Source organism: Ornithodoros turicata, chromosome 6 (assembly GCF_037126465.1).
Source record: "Ornithodoros turicata isolate Travis chromosome 6, ASM3712646v1, whole genome shotgun sequence".
NCBI classification, from domain to species: Eukaryota; Metazoa; Arthropoda; class Arachnida; order Ixodida; family Argasidae; genus Ornithodoros; species Ornithodoros turicata.
The window spans coordinates 54,159,740-54,179,657 of record NC_088206.1 but is presented as its reverse complement, the minus strand read 5'-3'; the positions used below and the strand labels follow the sequence as shown (position 1 = coordinate 54,179,657).

The 19,918-nt window shown below is 43.2% G+C and overlaps 2 protein-coding genes across 4 annotated transcripts in view; both read left to right on the top strand.

The window, feature by feature from the left end:
* The window catches only part of LOC135396724 (protein cappuccino-like), a 33,045-nt gene extending 22,676 nt beyond the window's left edge, over positions 1-10,369 (top strand). For all 3 annotated transcript variants that reach the window (XM_064627860.1, XM_064627859.1, XM_064627861.1), the window contains exons 13-22: positions 2,251-2,380; positions 2,463-2,535; positions 3,225-3,298; positions 3,928-3,987; positions 4,056-4,176; positions 4,247-4,339; positions 6,710-6,761; positions 6,839-6,988; positions 7,056-7,155; positions 9,394-10,369. In XM_064627860.1, the coding sequence (XP_064483930.1) occupies positions 2,251-2,380; positions 2,463-2,535; positions 3,225-3,298; positions 3,928-3,987; positions 4,056-4,176; positions 4,247-4,339; positions 6,710-6,761; positions 6,839-6,988; positions 7,056-7,155; positions 9,394-9,456 (916 nt within the window). In that variant the 3' untranslated portion in view covers positions 9,457-10,369. The remainder of the gene's footprint in view (positions 1-2,250; positions 2,381-2,462; positions 2,536-3,224; positions 3,299-3,927; positions 3,988-4,055; positions 4,177-4,246; positions 4,340-6,709; positions 6,762-6,838; positions 6,989-7,055; positions 7,156-9,393) is intronic.
* Positions 10,370-17,898: 7,529 nt separating this feature from the next.
* Positions 17,899-18,384, top strand: LOC135398640 (alpha-crystallin B chain-like). The gene has a single exon (XM_064630025.1). The coding sequence runs from the start codon at positions 17,899-17,901 to the stop codon at positions 18,382-18,384; it is 486 nt and encodes a 161-aa protein (XP_064486095.1).
* Positions 18,385-19,918: the final 1,534 nt, after the last annotated feature.

The window sequence follows — 19,918 nt, the reverse complement described above, 5'->3', positions numbered from 1 at the left end:
AGAGCAAAAACTGACGCATTACAGTGTGTTGTGGGACTCTATATTTCGTACCGCGTTATGAAGAGAAGAGCGCCAACCTGGTGCATGTGTGCACGAAGGCTGAGCTTAGTAGTGCGTGCATTGCCTGTGCGGTGTCCACTGTCTCCCTTTCAGACACACTCTGAAACTTCAGTATAACTGACAGAATGTCTTCAAACGAAGATTATCACACTTGGACAATACCAAATTCTGCCCAGAACTGACTGATGCTGACATCGTCGGACAGGTTCTAGTTCGGCCGTCCGAGGGTTCTGAGGACAGTGGCATCGACAAAGTGGTTGCTGTTGTGCCCCTGTCAACCGCGGTGATCCTTACGGCCATTACTACGCTCATGGAAGTGTTTCACAAGGCTATGCTAGCAAAAATTTGCCGCGATACGTTATCCTGTGTGCGCGCAGCAAAATGAACCCGCGTTGTGTTATTTCAAGCCACTGTGAGTGCAGATTCAGTTCTTTTTAAACATTGCAGATTTAGCCTTCGTCTAAAAGTTCGGATTGCTCGGTGATTCGGACAGATTTTGTGGCTTTTTAAGTCCGAAAAATCTGTCGGCGACTGCATATTGTTTGTTTCCGTTCCCGTTCCCTGGGTCTATGCCCAACCCCTGCGGCTATGAACCAAGCATGGTGGTGGCCATGGTAAAGTAATGTAGATTTCTTCTGGGTCTTTGGTTTGGGTCTAGACTGTCAATTGCTACGATTAAAAATTTGTGTTATCGTCATGCAACTACAATAGTGTCTTACTCTATGCATGCGGTCTGGCCTATTGGACGAAAAAGCCACAATTGTCTCCTCCCTTTATTTCGCGTTCATATACAGTCAACCCTCGATTTATGAACCTTCGATTTATGAATTCTCTCGTTTTATGAACACGAGCATGGGGAACCAAACTTTTTCCATTCATTTTTCCCTCGTTTTATGAACCTCGATATTCAAATAATGAACGGAATTTCTGGGAACCAACTAGGAGTTGCCCAGCGTTTTTGCCCTCAATTTATGAACGGATCGTTCCGATGTCAACAGAAACCTTCAAATGAATAATTCCATGGTCTTATGAATGATGCCTGAACGGACAAAACTTTTTCCAGGTATTGCACCCTCGGTTCTTAACCCCTCGAAATCTGAACAACAAACGGGTTTTCCGGGGTCGCACAAGTTGCGACCAAGCGTTCCTGACCTCAGTTGATGAATAAGGTGGTCGCTGTCACCCGGAGATTAATAAACGGGGGTTAAAAATCCCTGAGGAAATCCGAGACCAGTCCAGTGCGAATGTGGTGACATCTCTTATTTCCAAGATTTACACAGCGGAAGGCATGGTCCAAAGCAAAATTAAACAATTTAGTACTGCATAGTAAACAGTGTGAATGCGCTAACGTCTGTTCTTTGTGAGATTGATACAGCAGAAGGCATGGTCAAAAGCAAAATTACACAATATATGGCATTATAAACACAATCCCAACTCGGAAATACTGTTGCATTTGCTCGATAGTACTCAGTTAACTGAATTTTCGATTTATGAATCCCTCGATTTATGAAAGATTTTTCGGGGAACCGAGGGTGTTCATAAATCGAGGGTTGACTGTAATGGCAATTGCTAGTCCAACCAGCACCCCGAAGAAACTTGCAGCACAGACTGTGTAATCATGATTCCTGCTGGTCCTTGAAATCCTTGAATGCTCTATTAAAAAATGCCATTTTCAAGATTATGAAAACCTGGATTATTTTTTTGTCTTTGAAAAATCATTGGTTTTTCACTATTTTCGTATTCTCACAGAGTCGCTAGTGCAAATTCTACTTATCCTTAGTCAGAACTACAGTTTAAAACCACACTTGTTCGCACTCATTGCAATAACAATCGATAGCGGAAACGTGAAGTGCGACAAGTGAACGCCACCCTTTGCTGTATTCATCAGCCTTTCTTTTGATCCTATGATCTTTAACATTAATGAGTCATCAATCACATTTTTTAAATATTTTTGTGAAATATTGAGGTCCTGGCAATAAACTGTGTTTTACATCCCAGTCAAAATGAGGCTTAAACGGTCCTTGAAAGACCCTTGAATTTTTGTTCCAAAATTGATCGGGTAATGCTGGAGAATTCGAGCAACAAACCGCACAGACAATTGGATATTACATGAATAAAATGCACCACAATGTAATTAATGGATTGCAACTTGTCATATGAATACAGGATTTGTACTCTATTATTTTTCAGGTTCTTGTTGGAACTATCGCAAATTCCTGACTACACAAATCGTGTTGACTGCATTATGTTCCAATCTTCATACACTGAGACCATAAGTTCAGTTGAGAACAAGCTGAACAACCTCAAGATGACTTGTGATGTAGGTGCACATCTTTGTGTTACTTGCAGTTTCCTTTTGCATACAAAACGGTGTTTCGTGTGCATGCCCTTCCTCCACTTAGTTACTCCTGAAGAATCCAGAGGTGCACCAAATCTTGGGATTGGTATTGGCACTTGGCAACTACATGAATGGAGGTATGGGACGCCATTTCTTAACACATTCCATTTCACTAGGGTTGTGCGAATGTTCAAGTTCTCGAATTCGAATCGAATATCAATCGCCCCAAGTAATCGCCACGAATATCCAATATTCAACGATTCCTTGAATATGAACGACACTACCTCGAAAGTGGGCTTCACGTGATGCTTCCCTGCATGAGGTGAAGCCAGCTCTACAAAATTGCCAAGGCTGCAGGACCAACACAGGCGGACTGCTGTTAGTTGACTTAAGACAACATTAGCGTAAGTTAATTGTGTATACTTTGCCTAAGGAAGGGGTGACGTCTCTCCTACGTGAACTTTAGTGGTGCTGGCGGGAATTTAAATTTGTCTGGGAGGTTGCCTAAAGTTAAGCCTCTTGAACAATGCCTTTAGCCCAGGAATGCAAAGGACGTCTTAAAACATGCCCGATACGTCTTTAGTTTTAGTGCAAAAGGCGCCTATTGTAAAATTCATGAATAATGGACATTCTATTTGGTATTCTGAATCCCCGCCCCCAATTCGATTCGACTTCAAATATTAGGAATTGCACACCCCTACACTTCACACGTGGTTGCATCAATTGAGGAAGTGTTTCAGGGTTTATAAGTTGATTGAAGTTTGCTGGAAAAATTAGTAAAGCATATGATGATAATGGAAGTAATTAAAATAGAGGAATTCCCTAGGTAACAGGAGTCGAGGCCAAGCTGATGGATTTGGACTCGAGATCTTAGCGAAACTCAAGGATGTCAAAAGTCAGGTAAAATAGTGTTGCCAGATCTTGAAAGTACTACTACAGTGTTATAAAAAAAACATACTGAATGAATTACCGAGCATAGTGGGTTCACCTCGCTCTTTATTCAATGATTTGGGCAGAATTTTTCTTTATGTAAAAGTAAGTTTGGGGGGGAGTATAGCTGTGGCTGTGTTGAAGGTTGCCCACATGTCCTGTCAACGGATGCTGGTCTTGAAACAGAAGATGAGGATGCAATGAACAAATTTATTTTTCCCCTTCCCTTCAATTCAACTCGTAGGTATGGGTAACGCAGCCTTCTATGGGTAGCGTAGAAAGAGAGTAAAGTGAGGCAGTACGGATTTGGCATGAGTAGTATTTCCATGAAGCTGAGAGTACAGGCATGAGGTATGAAGACCAAGAAGGCACCAAGTGGATGTGTTCAAAGTGTGAACTCTACAATCTAAACTCTCCATTTGAATACTCCCTATGAACTCTGCACATGAGGTGGCCATAAAAAAGTTTGAGGAACTATACAATACTCTGTATTTTACAGTCCTTCAATGCTTTATTAGCTGCTGGTGTTGCAATGTACCTAATATAACAATTTGATTGACTATAATGAGGCTCACGGTACACAATTTACTGTCTTGCAGGACAACTCCCTGACCCTACTGCACTACATTGTTAGGGTCTATGTGAATAAATTTCAAACGGTAAGCCTGTGCGGAGTACTTTTGATAAGGCTCCAAGGACCCCAACTGTAAATGGTGCTTCTATGCAGGACGTCACTCAACAGAAGGTGAAGTTCCCACTTCCAGAGCCAGCTGATGTGGAACGTGCAGCTCAGGTCAATTTTGACGATATATCTGGCGACCTCAAGAAGCTTCTGTCTCAGATAAAGCGTAGGTGTTAATAGCTCCACACAACAAAGCTTTGCCTGGTAATTAATGTCTTTATGCTGCTATCATCCAGGCTGTGAGACTAATGTCAAGAACGTTCTTGAAAGATCGGACGAGGAACATAGAGAGCCTTTCAACCAGCAGATGACAACTTTTCTCAATAAAGGTATTCCCATGTACTGTATAATACCTTCCTTGCTATTATTAGTACTTGCATGTACTGGTGCCTAGCAGTGATGCCTAGGCTAGAATAACGTGCTAAAGGTTGCTGTGGTAGAGTCTGCTAGTATCATTTCATGGATGTCTTAAATCATTCATTGCCCCACCAGGGCATACCGATTTTTACCCAGCAGATTGCCCTCACTGGGATGTCTGTAGGAATGCACTAACTTACTTGTTTGGCAGCAAATGCAGTTACATCACCGTTTGTACCAAACCACTACAGTTAGTTTGAGTAACTGAGTAAATTTCTCCCCAAATTTAGCATACTTAAGGCCCTCTGTTTTCTGCTGCGGCAAATTCAAAATTCCGCGGCACTGACTTGTAGATTCCGTGATTTTCCGCGGCGAGCAACAGCTGCATGAAATGGGAGACACTATTTTCTTGGATAATGTTGGAACAAAAAAATATGTTATAAAATTAGATTCAAAGCACTGTTGGGGCTCAGCATTACATACATGATATTTGTGTTCTCATCTGATGCGGTCTGTCGCCCGAAATCATTTTATACCTGCTGAAAGATCTTTCAGCATCTACAGAGTTCATAGGAACTTTATAAGAAGGAGTTTACAATACATGCCCTGGGGAAGTTACATTTTTAGAGCACCCCTTTTTGTTCTTGGGCTGTAGCTATTATTTAAAAGTCTTAATTTCTTGAAGGCAACCTCCCAGATATCAAATCAAAATCCCTCACTGCTACTGCTAAACCGCATACGGGAAGGACGCCGCCCCTTCCTCAGGTGAAGTATACACAATAAACTTGGGCTAATGTTATTCTAATTTGTCTAATGTTATTCTGTTTTGTCCTGCAGCATAATTTCATAAAGCAGGCTTCAATTTTGTAGGGGCGGCTTCACCTCATGCAGGGAAGCGTCAGGTGAAGCCCACTTTCGGGAGGTGTCGTTCGTATTCGGCGAATGGTCAAATTATCCGGAAACCCGAATATTGGGTATTTCGATTTGCGAATCGGATACTTCGACTGATTGATATTCGATTCGAATTTGAGAACTCTAATATCCACACACCCTTAAAAATAAAGGATTCCGTGAAACTCTGTGCCAAACAGGATTCCGTGATTAATTCCGAATTCCGCGAAATTTCACGGAATCGCGGAAAACGAAGGGCCTTAAGCATACCGGGTACACAGGGAATATACACGGGGAATATACCGTAATTTCACGCGTATAAGCCGCACCGCAGATAAGCCGCAGGACGCGTTTTTTGGGACGTTTTGAAAATTTTCTGGCAGATAAGCCGCACCCGCAGATAAGCCGCGGGCAGTACGAGACGACTGATTTGTGCGACAAAGGAGACCATAGAGAAGGCCATAAACCCTGTGGTCCATACTCCGGGATCGGCACAGTGTACAACAGAGGAGGTCAGTTCTGGAGTTCTACCAAGATCGGATTGTGCCCTTGTCGGGTGTTTTTCGTGGACTGATGGGTCAGTGATCTTCCAGAAGATGTGAATCACTGTCACCACTTTCCTTAAAGCTGCTTGGGGGAATGCACCAGGAAGATCAATCTACTCTAATGTGGACCCGTCACTGTTACGCACTGTTCGTGCATCGGCAGGGCAGTGCTGTTCCAGAGACACTGTCGGCCCTTTCGTTAAAATCGGCGTATGGGGAAAATACCAGGAAAAAATAGTCATCAGATAATCCGCACCGGTGGATAAGCCGCAGGGCGCCCGTGAGAAAAAAAAATCGCGCATAAGCCGCGGCTAATACGCGTGAAAATACGGTACACGGGGAATATACACGGGGAATATACACGGGGAATATACACGGGGAATATACACGGGGAATATACACGGGGAATATACACGGGGAATATACACGGGGAATATACACGGGGAATATACACGGGGAATATACACGGGGAATATACACGGGGAATACTGATATACAAGGAAGCACAATTGATAAAACAGGCAGGAGAGAATTGTATAAGCCAATCGTCTGTAGAATGTACAGATAATGTGCGAAGGTTCTTAGGTGATAACCAATAGGAACAAAACAGGTTTTCTGGAAAATTCTCCCGATAAGTCTTTAAAAGATGTTCACGAAGTAAAAGCACTTGGTTGAAGTTCAGTGCTTGTGTTTGTGTCCTTTTATGTCTTTTAGTTTACTGTCATGTTTGTACTCAGCACTGCTTTTTAACGCTTTTAAATAGCATACTGGAAGTTTTTTCACCCGAAATTGCATGAATTTGGTGCACATGTTACTTACCCTATTTTTACCCCCGTAATTTAGAAAAATATTTCCCGACAACTTCAGGCTCTACTTAGGAATGACAATGATCACTTCTCTTTCTAGCATGTCAAGAGCACAGAGAACAAGAAGAAAACCTGGAAGAGTGCAAAGTAAAGTGAGTACCTCAAGTAAAGTGTCGTTTAAGACCTGCACTGGCAGCACATTATATTTCCTACAAAATAAACGTTCTAGGTTCATTGAAGCTAAGAACTACTTCAGTTTTCAACCAAAGTCAAAGAACGAGTCTGAATGGCCAATGGAGTTTTTCACTCCGTGGGCGCCGTTCTGCAATGATTTCAAAAACATCTGGAAGAAGGAGATCCAGCGGAAGATGAAGGCAGAGTAAGTGGAGGAAAACAATTGTTGTTTAAAAATATACTAAGAGGACATATGTTACCCCTACATACAGCTTGGAGGCAGCACGGAAGAAAGTGAAGGACATCCGCGATGCCAAGATGTCGAGCATTCGGAGCAAAGTAGTCAACGTGAAAGACAGGCCAATGGGACTGGTAAGTTGCAGAGCACTGTACATGACAAGACTGTTCCCATAAAGTGGAATATTTATCCTCGTGGAATGAAAGATGCTGTTACCCTGAGAGCAACACAAAAGGAACAGGAGTCATTAATCGCGTCATTTGTAATTTATGAGCGAAAGAAACCACAATGTACTCTTTCAAGTCTCCCTCCCTTTCTCAATAAGCCGGACAATGCGGAGAGGCTTCGGGTTGGTCCCCTCAAACGATCCGCCGCAGTGATTGGACAAATCCTTTGCAGAGACCAATGAGAGCGAGCTACGCATTGTCAGCCTTCTTGAGAAAGAGAGGGAAAGTGTACACCGCAGTTTCATTTGCTTATAAATTACGAACGACATGATGGATGGCTCCCGTTCCCTTTGTGTTGCTCTCAAGGTAACAGCATCTTTCATTCCGCGAGGAGACATATTTGCACTTTAGTGTCCCTTTACGTCCCTGTGTGCTGGTCCGTTGCTTCTGAACATAAATGTATGTACGTAGCCAGCTTGAAAACGTGGGAAGGTTATGGTTAGCAGTTAATTATTTTGTACACAAACAAGAAGCAAGTTTGTGCAGGGCACTGGAGAGGAGCGCAAGGTAATTGATGACCTTGGTTTCCAAGGCATGGTATATTTGTCCCAAAATAGTGGGAGCTGCTACACTAACGCTGTCGACAGCCAACATCTAATGTCAGCTGAAATTTTAGTAGAAAAAGCACATCAGAAGTATGGTATTGCAGTTAAAGGGTGTGCATTCATACGTTGAAAGTATCATCATGAATGTCTACCTCCCACCCTCCATTTGGCAGGGCATATGTTGCATGATGCTGTAACTTGGCCATCAGATAGTTTTCTATCATGATAGAAAAAAAAAGTACCCATTAGCAACCTTCTGGAACCAGTTATCCTTATTTGGCTAGGCAGACTCCAGTGCTTTGACGTGGTGGTCCGTTACAAGCCAGGGGAACTTCTGACTGACATCAATGCAATGTCTTACCATTAGATTTTTAAGGCCTTTCAGCAGCTTTCCTGCAACGTCAAGAAAGGATCCTTTCAGTCATTCTGTGGCAGTTGGGAATCAGGCATGCAGGGTGTCCCAGAAAACGTGTCATTGAATTATAATTAAAAAAAAAAAAACATGCCACCTAGAATCACGTGGTCAATAGCATTTGTTCTTACTAGGGCTGTGCCACCTCCTGATGTGAATATAACCTAATTTAAGTTCCAATTTTCATGAACCGAACTCAAACCTTTGCCAAGGAAAGGTCTCTTTTTATCCCACCAATGTGAAGCGCATGCCAAATTTAGTCAAGTTCATCATAACTGACAGGGATATTGAGGAGCTATCCCATCGGAGAAAATAGCCGACCATCATGCTTTTTGGAGCACCAAGAGCCTAGTGCTCGACGGCTTTTTGAGTACCCTCATTGTCAGCCTGACGAAACGAGGTTGTTGAACCCACCCCAGAGAGCGATAGCAGAAAGTGAGTTATTGAAATTGGGAGCAGGAAGGCATGATCCCAGCAGAAGCCTGATGTGATAAGCCATGCCTGTCTTATCTCCTCCTACTATCCCTGTGTGGGGAGAGTTTAACCTCCTCCTTTCGTTGGACTGACAACAAGGGAGCGCAAAAAGTCTTTGAGCGCTAGGTTGTCTGCGCTCCGAAACACGTGATGTTCACCTATTTTGTCCAATGGGATAGCTCCTCAATATCATGGACATTTCAAGAGCCACAGCTCTTGGATTGTCCATGACTGCCAGACGACCTTCTGCATGTCTTGCGTGCTAGAATGGTCCATCAGAGATGTGCAGTCCCAAAAGGTTGTTGATCTGCGTATACACCTGGTTTGTTTCACCTCAATCGGAGGAAGGCACTGGTGAAGTGCCTTTATTGACAAATGAAGGGCAACCGGAGTTTTTTCAGGAATATAAAAAAAGTTATGAAATGATTGCTGGTGTTGACAATGAATGATCCCACTATAGAAAGCAGCTCTAAGTGCTTTCAGCTACCAATTTTGTGTTTAAGGCACTGTCGTTCATAGAACAAGGAGTAATACAATGCTAAGTCATTAATCAATTGTTAAACCTAATAAAAAGCTTTCCAAGACCTAATCGGTAATTAGAAGAGTTGTCATGACTGCAAATTAATACTCCTCATGGCCTGGAAGGCCTCACTACTAGTGTCCCGGTTGAGGTTTGTCAAGTTTCTCTCTAAAGAAATGTTGTGTCTCATGCAGAAAGCGAGGATGGCAAAGAAGATGCCGTTCCTGGAGCAAAGCATAAAGGCCGGAACACCGTGAAGGAATCTCTCTGTGAAGGCATTTTGTTAATTTTTTAAAAATTAATATATTTATTTAACATTTAGTTCCACTTTTAGGAAACATTATTTATTGCACTTTTAATGTTTTAGTTTTAGAATTGTTCAGAGGTCTAATGCAGTGTAGCAACTTGTAATGCACCTTTTGGTGGCATGCATAGAATCTCTGAACTGCAGCATGTACGCTGTGATAAGTGCCTGCCTTAATAAGAATAGAGCCCATAGGAGATCTACATGGTGCTTTGTCAGCAACTACTTTATTTTGATGATGATGAGTGTACTGTTTCATCAGCAGAGGAGATATGCTACCTCATGCTGTGCTGTGTCAAAGACTGCTTTTTTGTGCAGTTTGTATATTGGCAGTGTTAGCCAGTTCAGGGTGAAATTTGTACATACACATAGTTTAACAGAGATTATTGTACAGTATAAATGCAAACTCGATCACTGCGGTTGAGATTATTGAAGTTTTAGCCTCGACCCTTGGAGGCACAGACTTCTGTTGTGTTTGTGGATGTGCATATGTGCCTGTGTTTGGTTCTATTTTCCTGTTTAGTGTGACTCAGCGAGACGTTCCAAAGATGGAAATTGGAAGACAAATGTAGAGATGGAATATTTAGCCGTTACTTTACACTCTCTTGAGGCAGACCTCTCAGTTGCAGCAACACTTGAGGTTTACATGTTTTTCGCACCTGGACTGCTGTGATCGTATGCAACCTTATGTTTTGGTGGGCACATTCCATTTTTAGGTGCAAGAAAGAGGTTCTTTATAGCATGCACTGGTTGTACAGTGAGGAAGGTAGGCTGTGCATGCCTTTATTTTTACTTGCACCAACCCGTACAAGAAGGTTTATGTTTATGATCGTCTTTACAAGAAATAAAGCATATGTTACGATGAAGTGTGTGAAGCTTTCATTGCAGCGTGCGCAAGAGGAGGTACTATACTGCGTGTTTCAGTTCAATCTCCGAGCTAAATAATTCGGGAACTGGTGTACCAATCGAAGAACTTCCTTTTTTACAAGTATCTGTCCGATACCACTTGCAAGCTGCGCACCGTGTGAATGTGTGGGAGGCGCTCATTATTTAAATATTTCGAATTATTTTCACGAAAAACATTACTTCCAAAGCTGGGCGCCGTCGGCCTTAAAATGTGTACTATCCCTTTTGAGACACCTTTGGGCGGACACCTTTTAGAGAAAAATCTGCCACCGAAGCGGGTCATTTGTTTCAGTAGTTTATTGGTTTTTATTTGCATATTTTTGTCGCAGCTGTTCGCGGCGAAGCGCAAAAGTACCTAATGCATTGGTGGATAAGGGAGTGGAAGAGCATCCTTTTGCGCTTCACCGTTACCAGCCGTGACAAAATTACGTAAACCGAAACCAATTACTGCAGGGTAGTTTCATTTTAAATCGAACAAGGGGTGAAGGTCGTATTTTTTAATTCCCCCAGAAAAAAAAGATATATGTTAGACGAACGAAGCAAATCGCACCACGTGCGACGCTCGTGCGTGGAGTAGTTTCCGCGTGGGAGAGGAGGAAGCGCGCTTTCTTCTGGACCGACTTTGACGTGATCTAGCACCGCTGATTTTATGCCTAGGAACTGGAGGTTTTTTTGTGATTATAGGCTGCACCATAGACACTGTCGACAGCCACCCACAGAACTCTGAGGGCCACAAGTTTTCTGTTAAAAAATGCCAAACTTTGCGTAAACGTTCAAAAAGGCCGAATTTTGTTACCAATTTGCTTCATGACGGAACGTCTGAGGACACCGAGCTTAGTGCCATTCAATAGGGCGTTGAAAGACCTTTCGTGCTGTATAAAGTTCATTTTTCTCAGTCCAGTGCTTTCTGTGTTATTAGCTTGAGAATCGCACATGGTAGGCGAAAATTGCCAATGTTGCATCTCAATTTTCTCAAAAATGCCATCTCCGATTTCCTTTATTATTTTTGAAAAGGTGGCGTCATGTCTCTACTTTAGACGCCAAGTGAGACAATCTTTTATTTTTACCCGAGAGACGCGCAGCGATTTTTTATTTTTATTTTTTGTCAGGCAGGGTCCACGAGGCTGCGGCCTTGCGCGCCCCACCTACGAGCACGCGACTTCTACTTCTACTTCTTTGCTACAGGTATCCAGCTGACGGAGAAATCAATGACCACACTGCGTGAGCTTGTTGTAGTGTCCCCAGAGCAGCACTTTACGTTTACCCAATGGTCTCCCAGTTCCGTCAGGTTCATTCAAACCGTGGGAGAGTACATGAGTTGCCTGTGCGCCCTTGACGAGAAGCCCCAGTCCAAGGAACATACCGACAAAGCAGTGAGAAGAAACGAAGCGCTTCGTAAAGATCTTTATCCAAGCTGGTAACATCGTAGCTTTTGTTTCAGGTTGCTACCAGTCCCCCAGGAAGTGTGAAAGTCACATCCTTTTCATTGGTAAAAGAACGTTGTGGAAACGTAATATGTGCCCATTGCGAGACCCCTGCAGTTGATGAATGCAATCATCGGATTAGCATCATCCGATAGGTTTAGATATGACCTTTCACATGATATAGTGACTGGGTTCAAGCGCATGGATGCCAAAAGGATTACTGAAGACCACACCGAGGGTTTACGGTACCTACGCCTACCGGAAACGAGGGATTTTGGTTGTGCGTTGTTCTGCCGGGAATTTTGATTCCCACGGTGGCACTGACACAGCTCGTGGAGGGCGAACGTGTTATACTTGAGAACAGCAACATACTGTATTACAGCGGTCTTACAGGCTTTGTATATAGTACTCGTCGTGGTTCCGAAATAACGCTACGGGGCATAAAACTAATTAAAGATCGCATGCACAGCTTCGGAAGTATCACTTATTGCGCCCAAGCTAAGAGACGGCTGCGACCAGGCGGCCACAAATTTGTATTCCAACATATTTTTTCTGGGCGAATTCAAAAATACGACTTTCACACGTTGTTCGATTTAAAATGAAACTACCCTGTCAACAACAAATGACCCGCTTCGGTGGCAGATGGTGGCAGGTGTCCACTGAAGGTCCCAAAAAGGGGTGGACCAGTTTTAATGCCGACGGCGCTCTGCATTAGAAGTCACGTTTTACACCAAACGCGTTTGAATTTTTATTTAATGAGCGCCTCCCACTCATTCACACGGTGCGCAGCTTGTAGGGGGTATGGCTATCTGACAGAATTAAAAAAAAAGTTCGATTGGTGCACCCGTTCGCGAATTATTTAGCCCGGGGATTTAACTGAGACACCCTGTATGGTAGCGGTGGAATGTAGCGACAGAATTACCGGCCGTTGTTACTAGAGCGCGTATTTTCATTGAAAGTTTTTTTTTTTATCTCTCTCTCTCTCACTCGCTAACTCTCTGGTTTTGTATCCGGACAATGAAGAAAACCTATTTGGCCTTGACTTTGAGCCGATTAGACGACTCTATTGTGCATATAAATGACACGTTATGGCATATTTCGAATAGAAATGCATGCATAGAGCGCATTTTGCCATGTTTTCATATGGCCAGGCGTGAGAGCTTTTTATGTTGTTCTTTTCATGGAAGGTCTTGCTGGTCTCTGGGAACGCTTTGGCTCCGCCTTCATAAGAATTGTGGTCAAAATGGAGTATTTTGTATTTTTCGGATGGGCGTGGTGTCCGGCATCCACTTTCGATGCCCCACTGCGCGAAATACACCGATTCAGCATCAAAGCAGTACCTGTCGCACGATATCCAAGTGTTTGTAATCCTCTCAAGGCTCGCGCCCTCGCCGTCCGAGTACGTTTGCTGGGCCGTACTTCGCCTTCGCCACTTTCTTTGTCATTACAAAAACGGAGGGCGTCTGCATTTTAATCTGCACTGTAGTGCATTGCTGAAAGCAAAGCCCTCAGCTGCATACGTATATCTGTTGCGTAGGTAGTGTTTGTTGTAGAGCTGTGCGAATATTCGAAATTTCGGATATCAAACGAATATCTGATGCTATTAGAATGTATTCGCAACCTATTTTCAGCATTCGAAATGTTTCGAATAGTACTGAAGCGAAGTATCGTTAACGCCATTCTGCAAGTGGGCTTCGCCTCATTATATTGACAAGTTAGGTGAAGCCCACCTCACGTTACTGCAAGCGCTCTTTTGGTGCGTGGCTCCATTATGCAAGTCTGCTTCACCTCATTACTCTCGAGCGTTAGGTGAAGCCAGCTGTACACTGTTTACGATACTCTGACCTTTCCCCCTTTCTTTTATCTTTAATGAACATATCCCCCCCCCCTCTGTCACTAAAGTCTACAAATTTTGTGAGCTAATGGTCAACTCTATACTGTGGGCAATGCAAGTTCCAGTAAATGTACTCCTAACTTTGAGACTTATGTTCAGTAACAGATGGAAATATGTGCCGCTTCTAAATAAAGTGCAGGAAATTCACAATGTAAACATAGAAATGAGGAGATGCACACAAAGAAGGCTGCATGGAACTTGTCGACTAGCTCTCAGTCCAGTTCATCCCACTATTGGAGTCTGCCATACACAACACAGAGGGACCCTTCTCTCACGATATGTTATGCTGGTTGAAAAGGCTCACATGTTTGGAGCAGAACATCATCTTATGAGCGTAACACCCCAAAATGTTTCACTATGAGATATTCGAAATCATTCGAATTGGGCCTTTTCTGATTATTCGATTCGCTATCTTAAGAAATTATTTGGATCCATTTCGCAGTGGAAGAGACATATTCGTAAACTATTCGCAATGGAAATTTTGCTATTCGCATAGCTCTACTTTGTTGTATGCTCCTGAAAGATAATGCGGCTTTATTTTGCCTTGCGAACCCTAATAGAACGCTGAAATTTTGTCAGATATGCATTCGATGCGTTGCTTTCATACCAAGAACAAGGGAAAGCATTACATATAGTTCGAGAATTTTACTGCATATTTAAAAGATTTTCAGTACATAGTTGCATGCACATTTCAGGAGTCTAGTGCATATTTATCCGTGCTCTAATGATGACCAAGTGCACACAAGTGGACCGCGACCTCGAGTCAGGCAGCTACGTGGCATTTGTTGGGTCTTTGGAATAGAGAGTCCTTCACAAGCTAACTTCCGTTTCACTAAAAGCGCTAAAAACAAGGACAGCACACACACAGCGCTACCTTCAACACTTCAATGCATACAGGTTGAATCCACTGTTTCTTTTTTTCTTTTTCTCAGCTAAGTTTTTCTCAATCAAGTTTCAGGGGGCCTTCTCTCAGTAAAAATCTTTCAAACTGGTGTGGCCTCTATGTACGTATTGCGCCTAGATTTTCCGCACAAGCTGTATCCATCCCAGAACATACCTTATTAATAGATGGGATGTTGTTTTTTTTTTTCGTTTTCTATATTATGACCCGTTCAGGGATGACCATTTATTTGATTTATACAAGTAGCCAATGATGCCTATTTCCTTTTTCGTGGATAAACTGAACAAGCCTTAAGGCATGCCTAAAGGTATTTAAGAAGCACACCTTCACTGCTACATTGAACCCTTGAGGTGACCTAACTAAGGTGAACAAAGAGTAATAGCCTGACAAGAGGTGTGAGTGTTCCTGCAGCCAACACATTGGAAAACTGCTGCGGTAATATTGCTCACATATTGTACTAAGAGTGCTTCCCATGTAATTCTATGGTAATTGCCACTTTCTAGTACATTTTACAGCATTTATCGGGGGTGTGGTTTTGGGGGCTCAATCTCCTCCACCTAACGTGTACTTTTGGTATCATGTAAAGTTTTTATACAATCCCTCCCAATATACGTGTGTTTCACGTAAAGTGATAAATTCTATCCGGCGACGTACACGTCGGAGGACTGTGGGACTTTCGGCAATTACATTCTGGAAACTTTTGCCGCCATTTAGAAAGGCTTTCGACAATTTTTAGAGGAGGGAAATTATTTTTTTTTCAATCGAGCTTTGAAAATTGCAAAGCCAACCTCACTTTTTCCCCCCCCCACAAATATAAAGTCCTCCACGGATAACCGCAGACCAAACAAAAACTATGCACAGCATAGCAACAGAAATAGTTGAAAAAAAGTAGTAAAAAGAGCTGCTTTAGCCCCGCCTGCTTGATTGTTGCAAAAAAGCGCGCGCGAAAGGTGCGGCGACAGGAGGAAGTGCCCTCCTCTTGTTTTACCTTTCTTTCTCCCGCTTTGACCTTGATGCTGGTGACGACCGTCTTATCACGAACTCACGATATTGGTCCCTGCTTCATTCACATTTGCCGGTCACAAACAAAAAAGGGATTTATCTGGGAAGCTACAGTTTTCGTAAAAGAAAACGTGAGAACGACAATGACGAAGTGTGTTCGGGATAAAAGGAGGGGATGGACGCGAGCGGATTTCAAAACACCATTGGCTTCGTTTTCGAGCAAACGCTAGATAATCTCGGCAGCTGCGCCGAAAAAGTGACCACCACCATGGCGGCCAAACGCGTTCGTTTGACGTCATGTGAATACATTCTGACTCTCGCAAGAAACTAATTTCTGTGCGTCGTTTTGGAACTTCTTTTGCGACCTATGTAAACACGCAGTTTTGTCCGATATATCACTGTATAGTAACAAGACACCGACGCAAAGACTCACTCAGCTGATGTGATGCACTCATACTTCATAGATATAAGCTACCATGTCGTGTAAGAAACACTATATAATTTACACTGGCAAATTATTTTCATCTCTCGTTTTCATGTTGATGAGAATATGTACTAGCAGCTAAGCTGAAAACATGCCTTCACGTGGCAGAGGGCATGCACAGCTGCGCTCTTTATCAAACGATAGATTCCGTCGTTTGTTTCTTATTTTGTGTGGCAAGCAACACAACAGGAACAGAGTGAAAGTTTGCAAATGCATTTCTTGGTGCTTCACTGGATCGTGAAGGCGTTCTGTTCAACAAAATGGACACGAAACTTTGTGTGCTCGATGCAGACGACAACGTATCGTCTGTATTTTAGAGGTGCTCCTCAACGGTCGAATAACGACGAAGCGGAACCCACGCTGGGCACATTGGGAGACGTAGCATTTATTGATCAATGTATAGTTAAGCTCGTTGTGCGAATATTGCGGTGGTACCTGTACCCGAAAGACTCGCTGCATTGTGAGAAAATATCGTCAGTATCAACCAAGCAGGTATAATGACGGGGATGCCAAAACAGGGAAGCAGCACGGGCATCGTAGAATTAATGATGAAAGATGGAAGTCACTGAAAAGGTTAGCCAGCTGTAGGGCTCGAACCCACATCTTCTGAAGCTAAGCTAAGACACCTCCCGAGCGACTTCCAAGGGCGCGTCATCTGAAGGGACAAACCAACCACTCTCTCACTCTCTCTCACTCGGTAATCCAGAAGGTGTGGGTTCGAGTCCTACAGCTGGCTAACCTTTTCAGCAGGGAAAGGTAATGGAATCTTTTTAGTTTCCGTTACAACCTCCGTTACTGGCCCTTATTTGTTTCTGTTTCAGTTTCGGTTACCACCATTGTTGCTTTCGTTTCCGTTACGTTTCCGTTTCGGTTTTCGGTACCGCCCCCCCCCCTCCAGCTTTTTGTTTTTCTTCTTTCTTTTCTTTCCTTTTTTTTTAAAGAAAAGACCATTGAGACCGTGACAAAACTTAATTCCTCTACGTTCTGAAGTCTATTTTGAGGACTACAGGGGTACATGCATACAAGAAACAACGTTTATTCAGAATGCACATATAGGTACGTGATTTCTGTGAACAGGTAATATGAACATGGTTTCCAGGAACGTTACTCACGCTTGCAACTTCCACGTCACTATAACAGTATAAGAACTATGCTCCTTCTATTTACTGTATACTACTTACTGATATGCTCCAGTTTGATAGTTCGTTTTAGTTTTAGTTCTTCAGTTAATTTTAGTTTGCTTCATTGAGGTTTATTTCATAAATTTATCTACATGATATGGTGAAGAATTGCAATAATTCGCGTCCTACGGTACCCGAATTATTACCGTAAATTATTGTCGTCTTCGTTTTTGTTTCAGGTATTCTACTGTGCGATATCCGTTCACCATTCACATACAATCCTGTGGACAAAAGAACAAAAAAGCAGGAGTGTTCAAAGTGGATGTGCACAAATACCAGACGACTGGAATAAAATTTCGATCACAATCGGCACAGTTTACGTTCGCAAGCTCCGCGTCGTCTGCAAGCGCTCGCGTGTTTCGAGAACTATCTCGACGTCTCGCGCTGGCGCATAGCCCCACGTGATCTACTTCCCTCCAATAAGCGCGCATGTTTCGCTTTCTCCGCTCGAATGTTCTCGACGGCTCTCGGCGCAACAGCTGCGGGTATAAAAGGTGCCTCATCTCGCCGTAAGCGGTAGATCGAACAGAGTACAGTGTGTTACTCACGAGAGAAGCTCTTACTCGCGAAGCCATGTCTGTTTATCCGCGCTTCCAAAACACGATGGGCCATCCGCTTGACATCGTAGAGAGGTTGTTCGACGACACTTTCGTGCCCGGGATACTAGACGGGGACTTGTTTTCTCCACCGGTCTACCACCGTCGTTACTTCACGACTCCGCGGAGAGCCGACGCCAGCACTCTCGGCAGGCCGTTGTCGAACGAAGTCTCCTGTACATCGGACAAGTTCGCTCTCAACCTCGATGTGAGGAATTACGCACCGGAAGAGATCTCGGTGAAGACGACTGAAAACGTAATCGAAATTAATGCCAAGCACGAAGAGAAGTCTGACGACCACGGCTACGTTCTTCGAGAGTTCACGCGGCGATATACGCTTCCGGAAGATGTGGACCCTGAAACGGTGACATGCAACATGTCTGCCAGAGGAGTTCTCACACTTCAAGCGCCGAGGAAGAAAGCCGTGAAAGAAGAGAAGAGTGTTCCAATTGCTGTGGAACACGTGAAGAAAGACGCCGTCACAGAGAAGTAAGAATTGGGTCTGTGAATAAGTACGTGTGTGATTGTAATTGCGGAGTTTCTGTGTAAACGTCAGGCAAATGTGTGTAAATAAAAGGTTCGTAGTGTCTCCTTTGCTGTTTCGTTAATCCTAAGAATCAAGGAAGTGTATAGGAGTAAACGCCCATCTCTGTGACGGCTGCACTCACCATATCCACATTCCCCCCCCCCCCCCCCCCCCCATCCAACGGAGTTGCGTGCCTGCGTACAGCTTGCATGCTAGCGGCTCTACTCTATAGTTCGAACCCTGTGTTTACACGAAATGAATTATGCTATTCCGCAGTAATGCGCAGTATATTGAAATCTATTACACACTACGTGATAGTACGATGCCCATATACAGCTGGAATCGATTAGAAACAAAGAGAGGGCGAGAGAGAAAAAAGGGGAAGAGAAAACAAAGTAAAAATGGTGGAGTGTAGAGGTTGCGGAGAGTACATGGCAACGCAATAGGAGTTGCGCTATTTTCTACCTCAAACTATGCGCAGACATACGCGGAATGTGCACGGCACCCCTTGTTCACAAAGTAACGTCTTAGCGACTAGTTGCGTAATATTACAGAGGGACACCGAGATATAGCAACCGGAGACTCTGCATCGTTAATGATAAGATCCAGGACGCAAACTAGCCCCTCTGTCTCCCACTCTTTCCTACTGTCCTCTCTCCATCTGTCCACGTCTGTACGCCTCTTATAGCCAGGGTTGCTTCACGGCGCTAACGTGGAATTAAAAAAAAAAGACCAGATACTAAATGATTGCACTGATCGATGCTAGCCACCCTGTTGATGTCAACAACGTGTTTCTTTCTGCTTGACATGGTTACGCGAACACAATGAGCGAAAAGCAATATTTGACCAGCGATATTTTGTGGAAAGTGCCTCGAAATCGACAACACGGATCTTAGGTATTGCTGATGTCGACTCGTCGAGGTAGAGCTTAGCTAGGATTAAAAGTGGATTCAAAGTTGTGGCACCAGGAGTTGATCCTGTAGTACAAGGATCAAAAGTGAAGAAACGAATAGTTGTTAAATACGACGGGGAAAACTGTACTTTCCTAATGGATAAACAAATGGTTTATAGCAGGGATGGGCATAAATAATTTTTTTAGTATTTAAATATAAATACAAAACACTTTGTTGAAAGGGGTATTTAAATAGTCTTCATAAATACTTTTCAATGTGAGTATTTAAATATAAAATATAAATACAGTATTTAAATACCGTAACTACTACTATAAATACTGCGAGGAAGATGGCATCTGGAATTACAGGAATAATGATGACCATAACAACAAATCAGCAAGCAACAATAACATTTATTTGTTAGATTATCATGACCATTTTAATATTAGAAGTTTCTCGAAGACTGCATCTTTTAGGCATCTTCTGTTCGGCCGTACAATCTGATTCGCAAAGGAGAACAGCATCTCCACAGGTGGCGATGAACAAAAGCTTGTACTAAATTTGATGAAGATGCTTCGTACAACAAGGTAATCGGGTAGTCGCGACCG